This window comes from Falco naumanni, chromosome 1, assembly GCF_017639655.2.
Source record: "Falco naumanni isolate bFalNau1 chromosome 1, bFalNau1.pat, whole genome shotgun sequence".
Taxonomy (NCBI): domain Eukaryota; kingdom Metazoa; phylum Chordata; class Aves; order Falconiformes; family Falconidae; genus Falco; species Falco naumanni.
In genome coordinates, this window is record NC_054054.1 from 25,206,986 (window position 1) to 25,221,315 (window position 14,330).

Genomic DNA, 14,330 nt, shown 5'->3' on the forward strand with positions numbered 1-14,330 from the left:
CTAACAGCATAGTTAAAGCCTGCTAATACAGGAGCAATTCTCTTACATTTGAACACACACTTACCTATTGCAATAAGGCTAGACATCAGACATACCAAAGCAGCTTCTCTGTCGTCCACGCCAAGGAAGCTGCTGAACTTAGGAAACTATGTAGATTCAGAAGAAAAAGAGGACAGGCATTTATACCTATTCATGTCAATCACAGGCAAGACCACTCTCCTATCCCTCAATACATATGATACAAAACATCAGAATCCTACATCCATTCAAAATAAATTTCCAAAAAGAAAGCCTCCATTAATGCTGCTACATGGTGAGTTTTCACTGACAGAGCACGCTCCATTTATTTGTAAGGCTAAGAAGAGGGAAACTATCGACTTTCCCAGTCTTCACTGAGAGATGCTTCAGATTTCCTATGCCAAATCTGCCAGAAAGCATTTCTCAGTCAGCATTACTTTCACCAATTAGCCTCGTCAGCTTGGCTCCATTCCTCCCTGCATCTGCAAGTGACTACAGTGGTGGTAAATCAGCTACAACTCCCACCAGGAGTTTACTCCTGTTCCCTAACTATTGACAAATGACTTATTTCAGGGTATTTCCCAACTCTGACCTTAAAGCTAAACTCAACCCTGAACCAGAGGGCATCTCACATGCTCATTCATACCACAAAACCTCCTAACAGAAGACACACAGAGGAAGACCTCTACTCCCTGAAACTCTTGACATACAGACAAGCTATTAAGTCAACAGACACTTAAAAGGCTCTATGCATCACACCAATATACTCTAAACTCTACTATTCAATTTGGATCCGAGGTGCATGAAAGCTGTTCGGTTACCAGCAAAACTAAGGAAAACCAATATCCCTGCTGCACAAACAACGCCAATTTTACTCTGCACTGAACTCCCTCTCATGTCTAAAAACCACCAGGAGTTTTCCTCTTTCAGAACAACTGGCAGGTCACCCAGCTGCAATGTCTCAAAACCTTAAAAACCCTTGTACAAAATCACAGTAGCATCAAGTAAGAAACAAGAGATGTTCACAGCTTGCTTTCTTTCCCCTCTTTTTTTTTCTGGTCAGGATCAAGGATACATGGCAGGCTTCTACACAAACTGCTTCCTGGAGAAATCATAGCAGAAGTGCAGTATTTTGATAGTGTCCTGCATGAAACCAACTTCTCTTCAAGGAGAACCAGAAGCAGGACAGCAAGAGCACCTGTCAAGAGGACACACAAAATGACTATGCACTAGGGGGTTACAGCACCAGCCAGCTTTTTCAGGTATGTCTTCACAAACCTGCACTAATGGTACTGTAAGAACTCCAGTTATTTACTTTAAATTGTTGTTTAAAGTACTTAGGGCTTATTTGAATATAGATTATGAACTGCACACCTCCATTGCATCAGCTGTTAAAAAGGCCTACAAGAAACTTGTGGCAGTTACACTGAAATCATGGTATACAACTATCAGAGACTTTTTACCAAATCACTTGCACAGTAACAAAGATTGATACCAAGCCCTATGTTTTTGATTGGAACATACTGAGGGTAACAGACTTAAGTCTCCCCCCAAAGCATCCCATTTTCTCTTAATAGAAGCTGACATGGAAGTTGGCATAAAGCTTCAGTAACAACAGCCAACTTAAAATTTGCCATTTGAAGGATGATATATAAAGCCTAGGGCAGCAAAATTGTGTTTTGTGGTAGCAGTACAGTGCATCAATGAAGTGTAGGAAACAAAGTGTGGCAGAGGCCTTCTTAGCCTCAGGTGAGGCATACACCCACCAGCTCTCTCCTGGCTGCCTCTGCCACAACGTTGGGAACGGTACAAATCGAAACAAAGAGACCACACCACCACCAGGGATTGAAGAAACCCTGTTGTGCACCACAGTGTCACACAACACTCCCAACCCCTCCCTATCTGTCCCCTCCATGGTGGCAGACTGTCTCTTTGCTTGAGCTCAGAAAAATGAAGATCTGCTTTAGAGGAAAAGACATGTCAATGGCAGACATCCATCTCTCCCAACACAGCAAGAAAGAAAAGCTGTTTGCCTCCCACTCCAGTCTGCTTGTTTTGCCCACTATGTATAACCTATACTCCCTCAAGAACAGTTTTTCTCCTGTAAGACACCACCAGAGAATAAAAGTCGGGGGTTGGGGGAGGGGGGTATGTGGTGGTGAAAAAAAAAAATAAAAATCAGGTAACCATTTTGGATAAACAGTATTTTCACCAGCCTCAATGAATGAATTATGTTTAGCAGCACTACCCCTTCCTTTTCATCTAAGCTATGTATTTCTTCCTCATTATTTCTGTTAAAAAAACCCCAAAGTATCCTCTCAGATTCTCAATTCCGATCACTTTTGCACATACTCCCGCATGTTCATTTCAGGCATAAGGTCCACAGTTACCAAAAGGACACACAAATTTATTCTGTCATTCACTGTGGCTACTGAGCATAAACCATGGTGAGCAAGTGGCCTGAACTGCATTAACACCAGTTGGTTTTGAAACAGAAATAGTTTTAAAGCTGCCCACATGTTTTCTTACACAAATTTGGCAGGAAATCATTCCCTTCTGTAAGCAGTTTTGCATGGCTGGTCTTCACAACAGCAAGCAAGTGCTCTGCAATGAAGGATGAAGCAGCAGAAGGGAATGAGGACATGTGGAGGAGGGACAGGATGAACACACAAATAGCTTTTCTGTTTGAGTCCAACTCAGAATTTCCTTTGGCATGAATGAAACACTGATGTGCACATGGACTTGTTCACAGCAACACAGTATCAAGTTGTGTGCAGCAATGTAAAACAAAATGCAAGAATGCTAGTACAAATCTTTTCTTCATTCAATGCAATGTGTAGCTTAGCTGAGTCACAGCTTTCTCCTCCCATCAAAGTCATCAGAGAATCAGTCCACTGTACAGGTCACCACAGAAATACAAGGCTTCTCCATCCCTTTCTTTGTCCTCTCTTCACAATCTGCTCTTCCAGGGACTAAAAAAACCAAGAAACATTACGGACATCCCACAATTAACCTTTCTTGACCCTAGGTGGTAGCTCCTTTAATCAAGCCATGCTACACTAAGCGACCAACAGGCAATGAGATGTTTCTAATGTGCATTAGCATTCACAAGAAAAACAATATGGGGAAACTTAGTTACCAGAAGGACCGTTTTCAAACATTTCTCTACCAATAAAAAAGACTGAGACATAGCAAACGCTCCTCCATGTTTAATTATAATTGCTCAACCATTTAGCATATACAGGTTTAGCTACCATTCCCTCCTGCCCTAACTTCCAAAGCTAGGAAACAGCAAAAAGACCAGCCACAGTGCCACTGCTTAAAGTTCACCATCCCAGCAGAGCCAGGAAACTGCAGAATGGCTCCTTAAGGAAAGTGCTTTAAGCCAACATCAGTGAAAAGGGTTCATCCCAAGCACATCAAACCCTGCATGACATTCAGCACGGCAACTATAGAAATCCCGGGTTTTGTTTTGCACCGATCACAATTAAAATCTTGCTAGTATACTGCCTCCAGAATTTCTGCAGCCTGCAACCAATTTAATCCATCAGGATAGGGGAAGGGAAAACAGGAACCAGAGATCCTTTAGAGGACATCTGCTTTTCTCCATGTAATTATCTTGCTGAAATCTCCCTTCAGTACATCTCATCATGCAGCATCACCAATTCAAAGTACTATATAGAGACATTTATGAAGTTAGCCAAAAATATTTTGGGAAGATACAACTAGTTGGGTCAAGAGCTTTGCAATCATCAAGTCATTTCAGTTTTATCTATTGTTGTTTATTCTTGTCCTATAGAGTTAAACAGAAAATTAACTACGCAACTGCCCCAAAACAACTGACCACACTTAGACATAAAAACTGACCCCAACAAAAAAGCAAAACAGAACCAACTGAAACAACGTAGATCTCCTTTCCTTTTTTGACATTTACAAGTCTTGTTTCTTTTTCAATAAAGGAATTTGTATGGCCTAGCTTACCAATCTTTTCTTCTGATGAGAAGTGAGAGGATAAAGTTACAGTAGGAGACAGTAGAGTTCAGTATCTGATTAAAATTCCTATTCTTACTGCCTGGGGAACTGAGCACAGAAGGAATTATTTCTAATAATTTCAACTCATTTGGTTAAGTTCTGACAGGCTTGATAGTCCCCGAATTCCTCCTTCAATACAAACTGCTGTTAGGCATACCTAATAAATGAATTACAATATTAATTTTTTTTGCTCTATTTGGCACACCCAACTGAAAGCTTCTGCATATTGAACAGATTTGAACAGTTTTTACATATGGTAAATTAACAGACTTGTGAAGGTAGCTAAAGCAATGCATAAGTATTTGACTAAATCCAAATGTCTTTTTTTCCCCTCATATCGAAAAGAGGCTCTACAAAAAAAAAAAAAATAATCAAGGTTTAAGGGCAGAGGAAAGACAGCCACTTTGAGTGGAGTCCTTCTCACTGTTCCCTTTGCATGCTAGATACAAAAATCACATGCCGCATTCCTTCAAATCACTACCACAATTTTGACTTCTGCTCTCTCCTTAATGCTTCTGATCACATCTGTTCCACAAAGATATTTTAGCATATTTATTCAACATTTACACAAACATAGCTCCAGTATCAGCTTGTCAGTAGGACAAGCTACATCATGACTTGTTTCCTCTCCTTCTCTCCCATGAGCACAAACTATGTTCAGCTATATTCAGATCACAGATAAAACTGCTAGTACAAAGTTCCTTTTCCTATTACAACACACTTGTCCACACAGAGGTAGCAACAACACATTTCTTCCTAGAACAATACCTAAGACCTTCAAATCCATCACCCACTAGGCAGGAATATTTCTAAGTGCAACAGCGTTGAAGAAACTCTGCAACTACTGCGCAGCACAAGAGGTAGTCGCCATAAAGTTAAAGAGAACCACTATTTATACTGTCTGGTTATCCAGGTTTCCTTCTCGCACAATTTTGATCCCGAGGCAGTGTAACAGGTTGTTTTGAGTGTCAGTTACAGCTTTAGAGCATGTGACTTCCTATCAGTCAACACAGCCAGCAAATTCCAGCAAGGCAAAGATCTGAAGATATTTTATGCACATGCTGGAAAAAAGGGACAAGTGCCTTAGCCGTGAGAACTTTTTTTTTTTCTTTCTATACATTTCTACAGAAGTTTAAGGACAGGATGTATGGGGGGGGGGGGAACCACTAAATAAATCCACCTGTTAAAAGGTGTCTCTTAGTTCTGTTACTGTTTTTGATTAAGTACCTGACTTGAATGAACAGCTTAAAAGACAGAAGAGCCTGGGTTGGAAGAGACCTTTGCAGATCATCTGATCCCACCTGATAGTCCAGGCCTTGGATAAGTTATCCCAATTAGCAAGACACTCACTGGCAGACACAATCACTGATTAACGTTGACCTTTCAAACAGCAGTTACCCAGTACAAAGTTACTCGCTGCCTTGAAGGTTTTTCACACAATAATTGCATTTTCATACCACTATACCAAGAACAAACCATTACCGAAAAAGACAAAAGCAGTAAAGCATAAACAACAAGAAGTTTCCAACTATACCATCAAGCTTGTAATCTCTTCCTGCAAGTCAAGGAAGAAACAGCTTCGGACCCAAAGAAATCACATCTACCAGCTTTTACGCCTTGCTCATCATACAAAGGAACCCAGACCCAGCAGCTGAAAATTAGTTCCTTGCCCTGCAAAACAGTCTTACCAAATTAACTGGATGAGGGAAAGTAACAGAAATCAAAGATAGGATTTGCTTTTCTAGAAGACTCAACATCAGGCTTGTTCTAAGCTCTTTGCCTCACAGGAACAGGCAGAGGAGGTAGTATTAGGGATAAAGCAGTTTCAAGGGAAGAGAAATTACCTTCCCATGTTTCATTTGAAAGCACTAGGCAGCAATACAGAAAGAGCCCATGGGAATCAACCAGGCAGGTTCACTCTCGTTTCTGCTCACCTTCATGAAGCTGCAAACACACAAGTTACCAGAGCCTAGGTCACTGCCATCACTGCTATTCAAGTCAGACTGACACCATTCTGTCATCTCCACCAAGCTGGGGGAAGATGGCAGCAGCACAAAGAGGTTTTCGCTACATAAATAGTTGCATAGTAGATCAGGAAGCTGCATAAGTATCTCAGCCAGTAAGCTCAGAAAGCCCCTCTTTTCTCCAGCCTATTCATAAGGACAAAAAAGTGTTTTTCCTTTAAAATTTCCTAAAACTCATGTGATATTACCAGCCAACAACGATATGGCACAAGTTCTGGCATCCTAGTCTTCCTACTCCATCTTCACTACAGGTATTAGTGCTACCTCCTGAACGTAAGATGGCTGATGAACATTAATATTAATAATGTTAATTATTAATAATTAGTAATGCCTCTTCTATTAGCATGTTTGGCTTGCTTTCCTTCAGGCCAGTTTTCTTCCCCGAACAATCCTTCAGACAAGGCACATTCCATTACGTTCAGTTCTCACTCATCCAGAGAGCTTCTGGAACATGAGTTCACCTCAGAACAATTTAGTCCCACACCCTGACACAGCAACTAAAACCATCTGCTTTTCTTAAAGTCTGGGCAAACTATGGCACGATCAGCTAGCTGTTGAGTGACAGAATTGCGCTGACCAGATGTAAATGACTAACAAATCGTACGGTCATGTTCTTCAGCAGAACATGCATCATGATAAAAAGTTCATTTCCACTGCAGACTATCAGACAACAGCACAACTTCACAGCACCGCACCAAGTAAGAGTCCAGCTCTTGCCATCCATACGGTGAATATTGCATTTCTTGCTGCCTTGTGACTAGCTTCAACTCAACCTTTTAAAAATCCTTGTGCGGGACGACCTCACAGCATTGAAGTGGAGGTCCTCTTGTTGACATTAGCTCAGTATTTCTTAAGAGTAAACCTCAGAAATTTTCCTACCTTGGATCCATTCAGAAACATAAGCTTCCAGTATTCACCATCTGGGGTTGGGACTAGATGTGGCCCAGCCTCCGTAATGATACCCTAATAAAAGGAACACTACAGCAGTGCTCCAACTTACTTGGAAATAACGCACACAGAAGTTGCTCTGACAGTGTATGAACTGCAATGAAGCACTAGGAAATGCTGGAGCACATCAGCAGCCAATGCTGACTTCAGGTAAGAAAACTCTTTAAAGTCAGGAAAACAGGTAATAAGCAAAAACACCCAAGATCACAAAAAAAACCAACCACCTACAATAACGAAAACAGGGAAAGGATTAGCCTGTTTAAGAGCTGAAACATGGGAAAAGAACTAATACCCAGAACAGAAATACTGTACTAGAACCCTGATTTTAATCTTCAGACCAAGAGACTATGAAGTTTATTAATATTGAAAGCCTGCTAAAAACAATTGCACTGCAGAGGCTTCCCTGATCTCTGAACACATGTTATAGACATTATTCTTCTATTTTATGTTTGCTCTTCCTTCCATTATTGTTCCATCAAGCACCTGTGTATTCAAGCAGGGTCGTCTCCCCTCTATATAAAGCTTTTGGCCACCACACAAGCTATGCCCCACTGTCCTCGCTGTGGCTCAACTAGATAACTGAATGTCTAATACACAATTCAGTCAAATTACCTCACCTCTTACAGACACCAACGGCAGCTACATACAAAGCAACTGAGGTATAATCTTGGAGATTATTAAAATATCCCTATGACTCTAGTACTAAATAAAAATAAATTCTGCAGTCAGGAAATACTCCCAACACCACAGTAAGTTTGTTTGCAATGATTTTGAGTTTCAGTTCAAGGTAGGTAGAAGACCTTTACCTTAAACTAGAAAGTTAAAGGAAATTTTTTTAAATGCACTTAGTAAGAACATAAAGCCACCACACATGGGCTTGTGTTGTATTCCAGTCTGCTTCTCTTAAGTCAAGCACAAACAAGCTTTCAAAGAATCTGAAGGTCAGAACACATGGTTGTTTCTCTTAAGTAGTCCCAAATCAACACAGGGAATATAAGTTTACCCCTCTGCTGTCACAAGCTTCTTTAGATTTCTGTGCTGTCAGTCAGAGTTCAACACAGGACAATACAGACCACATCCTCATCTGCCAGGACAAAACATACCTCCTTTCCTCCTAAAAGAGATAATGTTTTTGTTGACTAACTCAAGCATCAAAACCACAACTACAGGTTTATTCCTCTCTGTGAATGCCATCCTAAGGTACAGCATAATTATTCCTTCACTAGCACATATGAGCCAAAACAAAAAAAAGTGCCTCTTTGTCAGTTAGGTCACATATCAGCAAAAGAAGTATGGCCAAGATACACATCAGAAGAACCAAATGAGCAGAAGCTAACTGCAGATTAACCCCACGGTACTTAAATCATATTCAACTGTATTCCCACATGGCGCTTACAATACCAGATTCAGTTAACAGGGTCAAGACAATGTTCATCTTCAGCTGACAGTAGCGATGCCAGCTTAAGTTCAACATTAAGTACACCTTCTTTGAAGGCACCATAAACACACAAAGAGCCAGGACACCACATGAAACCCTCCAAGCCAATGACCATTTCCACCTGCATTAAATTTGCTGAAGTTACCATAGTATTATCCTCTGACAGGAAAGAAATATTGCAAAAGATTATTTCTAACAGAGTCCTTCAACTTCAGTAATGAATCAAGTACAGCCTATGCTTCTACCTCATCTTGTTTCTTCCTCTCCCCAAGAAAGCAGCCTTCACACTAGGGCAAGCTAGAACATGTGAGCTATGAATTACTTGATTACAATCTACCTTTTTAACTCAGAAGTGATTTTTGCCCCAGCAGCACCCACTCTCTTCTTGCAGTAAGGGCCTCTAATGCAGTTTGAGCCTCAGTCTCTATGCTAACTCAACATAGCCAGGCTACAGACAACGCCTTTTCTTCCTGCTTTAAATTATAACCAACTCTGAGATGAAAACATACTTTAAGATTTCATGAAGAAGCAAGGACCGATCTCTCCAAATTGAACTAAATACTAAGCAGTACCAAGTCTGTCCAGTAAAACAGAGACCAGACAAAGATTCTCCTGCCTAAGCAAAGGCACTTCTCTCAATCTTCACGCTGCTGTCTGAATGAACATCAGAAACTGTTACACAGGAGGGGGGGTGAAGTGCCCTGAAGTGAGGAAAAAAACCCACACACCATAAACACACCATTCAAAGTTACAATAGGAAGAAGTTCCGAGGGAACAGAGTTTTACTTCTAGACTCGTACTGGGAATGCAAGACCAGTGCAAGAAGCAGCGTAAACTGCTTCTACAGATGCACTACAAAATTACAAACAGCCTCCACTGCTACCAGGAGTATTTCAGAGTCATGAACAACTGATTCAGTCATAGTTTAAACACAGCTAAGTCAGACAAGCCATACTTGATTTTGGAAGATGTTTTATCCGGATACAGTTGGTCTCATGACCAGGAAGAGAACATGTGACGAAACTATCAAAAGAAAAGTCCATGCATCCTACCCTGAGAAGCAAGATATAATTGCTTAGTTCACACATACTAACTGAAAATATTGCTATACTGACAAAATTAATCTCTTAACTGCCTTTCCAAGACCATTAATAAATACAGATTACTTTATTAACGTGACATATTATGGAGCTGCACATGACAATTTGGTTAAAATAAGGGGGGAAAAAAAAGAAAAAGCTTTCAGTATTCAGTAAGACAAGTACTGAAATATTTGCCTGATGGCAGAAACCCCAGTTCACTTCTAGTCTTATCTCATCAAAGAAAGCCAGCCACACAAACAGACACTGGTAAAAATGTCTTGCTCATACACCTCTCTACCAGTTTCTTAAGCACTATCTGAGCAGCTGTGTTAACATTGTGGATGTCATTATGTTACACAGTTCCAAGGTTCACGAGGAAGTCACCAAGTATTTCTATTGATTTAAAATTTTACAGGAAGGTAAAGAGCAATGTCAGTATGGCCATTAATGAAAAAAGCCTACAGGTCAAGCATCACTGAAAGCACTGTTTTGTTCAAATTTTAACAGCAGCTAATAAGGTTGTAGCTTCTTGTTACAATAAAGAATACACACACATATTCTGAGAAGTCATCTGGCAACAAAACCACGGTTTTGCTTGCAAACACAGAAAACCCACAGGAACAACAACAAAAAAGAAAGATATTTCCTTGAACTATTACAGCCAAGATAATCTGGAATAGAAGTCTGTATCCCTGAGCAGAAGTTTCACTTTACAATTCCTATGCTGGCCTCTCCTCATCTGGCTGAAACAGTCTTTTCAAGTCTCACTCCAAGAAAGGGAAAATGTCATTTATTTCATCACGTGGGATCTACTTCTGCTGAGGAAGTAAATGCAGACTAAACTCAAAAGACGCCTGAAAACACGGTGACAGAAATTCTCCAGGCCTAACACATACTCTGGGCAAGAAACAGGAATACTGGGGGGTGGGGGAAGAGTTCTGACAGCCAGTTGTTCTGCAGCAAGGGCTGAAGCCAGTGCAATCTCCTGCAGTGTCAGCTCCAGGCACACACCGGGGCTCCAGCAGGCACTCACCGACTCTGCGGCGCTCAGCAGGGCGCCGGCGGCCCCCCCCCCAGCACCCCCGCCCCAAGCCCTCAGGGCCCGGCGGCCCGCGGCCCCAGACCCCGCGCCGGGAGAAGGCCCGGCGGCGCGGGGGGCGGCCCCGCGTCTCCACCTAGGCCCCGACCGTGCGCTGGCCTCCCAAGGCAAGCCCCGGCCGGTCGGGCGGGGGGCGGCCTGCCCTGCGGCGGAAGGGAGGGCGGGCAGGCGCGCTCCCCGCGGGCCAGGCGCTTTCCCGGGGCTCGGCCGTCGCCGCCGCCTCCCCCTGCCGACCCCGCGCACCCCTTTGTTCTGCGGCCCTCTCCCGCCCCTACCTCCAGGATGTCCTCCAACACGTACGCCTCCATTGCGGCGGCCGCCGCCTCCGCCCTGCCTCACCGCCCGGCCATGCCCGCCCTGCCTCCCTCCCGCCCCCCGCCGTCGCCGTGCCGGACGGACGGACGGGCTGCCGGCCGCCCGGCAGCAGCACGCTCGCTCCCCCCCGCTGTCAGCACGGGAACAGGAAATGGACTGTTCCACCCCGCGCAGGGCGGGCACCTACCACCCGAGCGCGGGGGGGGGCGGCGGCCCCGGGGCAACGCGGCCACGCTCCGCGCCCCAGGGAGCGCCCCGCCAGCAGCCCCGGCCAGCGCCTCCGCCTTGGGGTCCCTCTACTCTGGCCTCCGGAGGGCATCTGAGTATTCATAAAAAAAAAAAAAAAAAAAAAAAAAAAAAGGACGAAAGAATAAGGAAGAAAAGAAAATCCTAACGCTTTTTAGGTTTTCCATAATGCATTCCACCACCCTTCCCCTGCCACTGAGTGTTTGGTGCTTCTCCTCACCTACCTCCTCTACCACCCACAGGTCCAGCACAGCCCACACACACACACTCCCAGGAGCTTCAAAGTGTTGCCAAGACTTTGGCCAACTCACTCGGTGGCCCCCAAAACAGGGAGACACCAACACGAGGTCTCCTCTGGCTGCCAGGGGCTGCTGCCAGTTCCTCCGTGCTGAGGGGCTGACTGGGTGCATGCCAGCAACACAGCAGATGCTTGAAGGTACATATTCTGACCCAATGAAGTTCACAAATCCACTTTTCAGGTGGTTTTCCTTAACCATCCTATCCTAACCGCTCTCGATTGCAAAGCGCACTCCTCAAAAAATGTACCCAAAATACACCCCCAACCCTTTGATTAAGCAGATCTATGGCATGGCCCACAATTTTCTGTGCTATAATAAGCAAAACCTCCTAAAACCAACTAAACCACCTTAAGTGCTGCACTGTCAACCACTGGCGTTCCAACCACCCCATCCCTTTCTCCTCCACTGCTCGATGGTGGCAAGAATTCCACAAACAGCCTGTGACACCAGTAACAAAGGTACTGGCTGTGCCAAGCAAGGTCTCCACAAGGTAGTTTTGAGAACTACCAGCTCCGTATGCCTCCTCTGCTTCACCCAAAACATCAAGTGATAACATGGACCAAGAAGATGAAATTTTACACGCTCCTTCAAACACTAGGTGACAGTGATACCCATCCTGCATACATCAGGTCAAAGTCATTGAGCAATCCTATCTGCAGCTCTCAAAATATTTAATTTTCCAGTTCAAAAAATACAGCATAATAAATCATGTCAACCTCACAAAAGCCTCCTCTCAAACACATTTTAGCAGAGCACAAAAGGGTCTAATGGCCAACAGAATTAAATTCACATTTTGACTTGGAAGAAATGCTAGCAGTAATTGCTTTTTTTAATCAACATCATCTTTTCCCAAAAAACACTCTAAGTGTAATAAATACTCTCTTAACAGCAAGAATATTCTTACCCGGTTTTAGAAAGCCTACCAGACTGACTACTAACAAAGAGAATTACTAGTTGATCAGTCTAAGTTTTAGGCACCAGCTATGTTTTCTGCTAAAAATCATGTTCTTTAACCCCGACCAATTGGAAATACATCCTACTCAGCTCTCAGAAAGTCCCTCATTTTACACAAACTCTACACCTGCTCAGGCAGTCCATACCATTATTCCACTTCTGGTAACATCCAAGATTTTACACTGTTTTACTAAAATTCATTCTAGGAGCACCTCCTCTATGGGCTGTTCATCTTCGACACTGTATAACCTGTCTTGCGCCTGTTGTCAGAACTTCATATATCCCACACAACTCATATTGTGGAAGAATTTTTACGCTGTTCGCCAAATACCTTGCCAAACTCTGAATTTGGATGGTCAAGTTTCTTTTCCAGAGGTACTATACTGGAAGAGTTAACTGGTAAATCCAGCCATTACTATCTCATCTGCTATTCAGCTAGTTTTAACTTAAAACCAATATATATATATATATATAAATCTAATGACTTACCCTTACAGGCAGTTAACTCTGAGGACAAGGCAACATTTGCCAACATCTACCATAGGCTTCAACCCACTTAGGTTTGTCTCAACAGTACTTGCTGAAGGATCACTTTTAGTAACACTCTCCCAGCTTCCTATCAAATTTTACAGGACACACGTACCTACGGATGAGAAAACTCAGCAATCTGAAGTTAGAAGTTAGGTAGTCAAGAAGATCCGTAGAAGTCTTAGCTGCCTTGAGGGAAATGCATCACACAGACCCATCCATATCACAGCCTTCTTTCTGCAAGAAACTGTTGTCCGCCCAGAGAATCACAAGGCAAAATTCTATGGTTCCTCTGGAGTAGCACTTTGAGGTCAGCATTTGTAATAATATCCTTAGCAGCCCCTTGCCACTGATCCTGTGCTCATGCAACCTAGCAATTATACACAAATGTTAGGCCAAGTACAAAAGCTATCCCTGCCAACTTGAAGGATGCCTTTATATAAAAATAAAAAAAATAAAGCAGCTACCACCTCCCACATAACATTCATGTCTCAAAAGACTAGTTATTCAGTCTTCCAAGCATCAGATAGCATTAAGAGATACCTTATATGACACACACCAAAAAAAGCATTAAAACACTCAACTCTCTGCTGAGATTAAGACACTTTACCTAAGCCAACACTGATTAAATTTTCCAATGGAAAGACAGCATAACACAGGAACAAAAGCAGCTGTCTGTTCCACGTAAAGCAAGCTGAACGGCATCATCTTGTCCATTTTTTACAAATCAGGTACAAGATTTTCAGGAGAAACAAACTCACCTCAAGAGCTGAACCATTTCTCATCTCACTTGGGAGACAGAGTTCTCTCTGCAACAACATAACTTCCTTTATAAAACTGTAACTGAAAAAAATCATTTGGAGCTTCTCAAGCTGTGTTACACCATCAGAAACACCATGAGCAGCTGGGTGCTACATGTGAGCAATGAGGGCAGCGAATGACCTAACCAGCTAGATACTCCACTGAAAGTAAGTCACACTCACCACACACTTTCTTTGCTTTCACACTCAAAATCTCAATACTGTAATCCCCTCGGTGCCCGTGTTCCCTCATCTCCCCTCTCCCAGCTCACCTGCATTTGCAGCCTTTTGCTGAAGGCTTAAAAAGAAACTGGCTTGTCAAATGACATCCACTACTTAATGTAAAAAACATTTATGAGCATGGAATACCACACTCCAAAAAGCCCATTCCCAACGCTACTTGACGTTGCTACCAGATCTTCAGTAGAACATAAAGGCTTTCATACACGCTTCCATTCTCTTACTGCAAGAAAGAGAGGTATCTGAAGAAAAAATAATCAACCAAAAATATTTAGATGTCTGTGATTACTTAATCTTTAATATTCCT

The 14,330-nt window shown here is 42.8% G+C and overlaps 1 protein-coding gene across 5 annotated transcripts in view; it reads right to left on the reverse strand.

Annotated features, from left to right (window-relative positions):
* Positions 1-14,330, reverse strand: part of ANKRD17 (ankyrin repeat domain 17) — a 94,429-nt gene that overhangs the window by 62,656 nt on the left and 17,443 nt on the right. Inside the window, exon 1 of one of the 5 annotated variants that reach the window (XM_040586625.1) lies at positions 10,917-10,996. The exons of the other annotated variants lie outside the window; for them this stretch is intronic. Coding sequence (XP_040442559.1) covers positions 10,917-10,949 — 33 coding nt within the window. The 5' untranslated portion in view covers positions 10,950-10,996. Of the gene's footprint in view, positions 1-10,916; positions 10,997-14,330 lie in introns of those variants that run through there. 5 annotated transcript variants of the gene reach the window in all.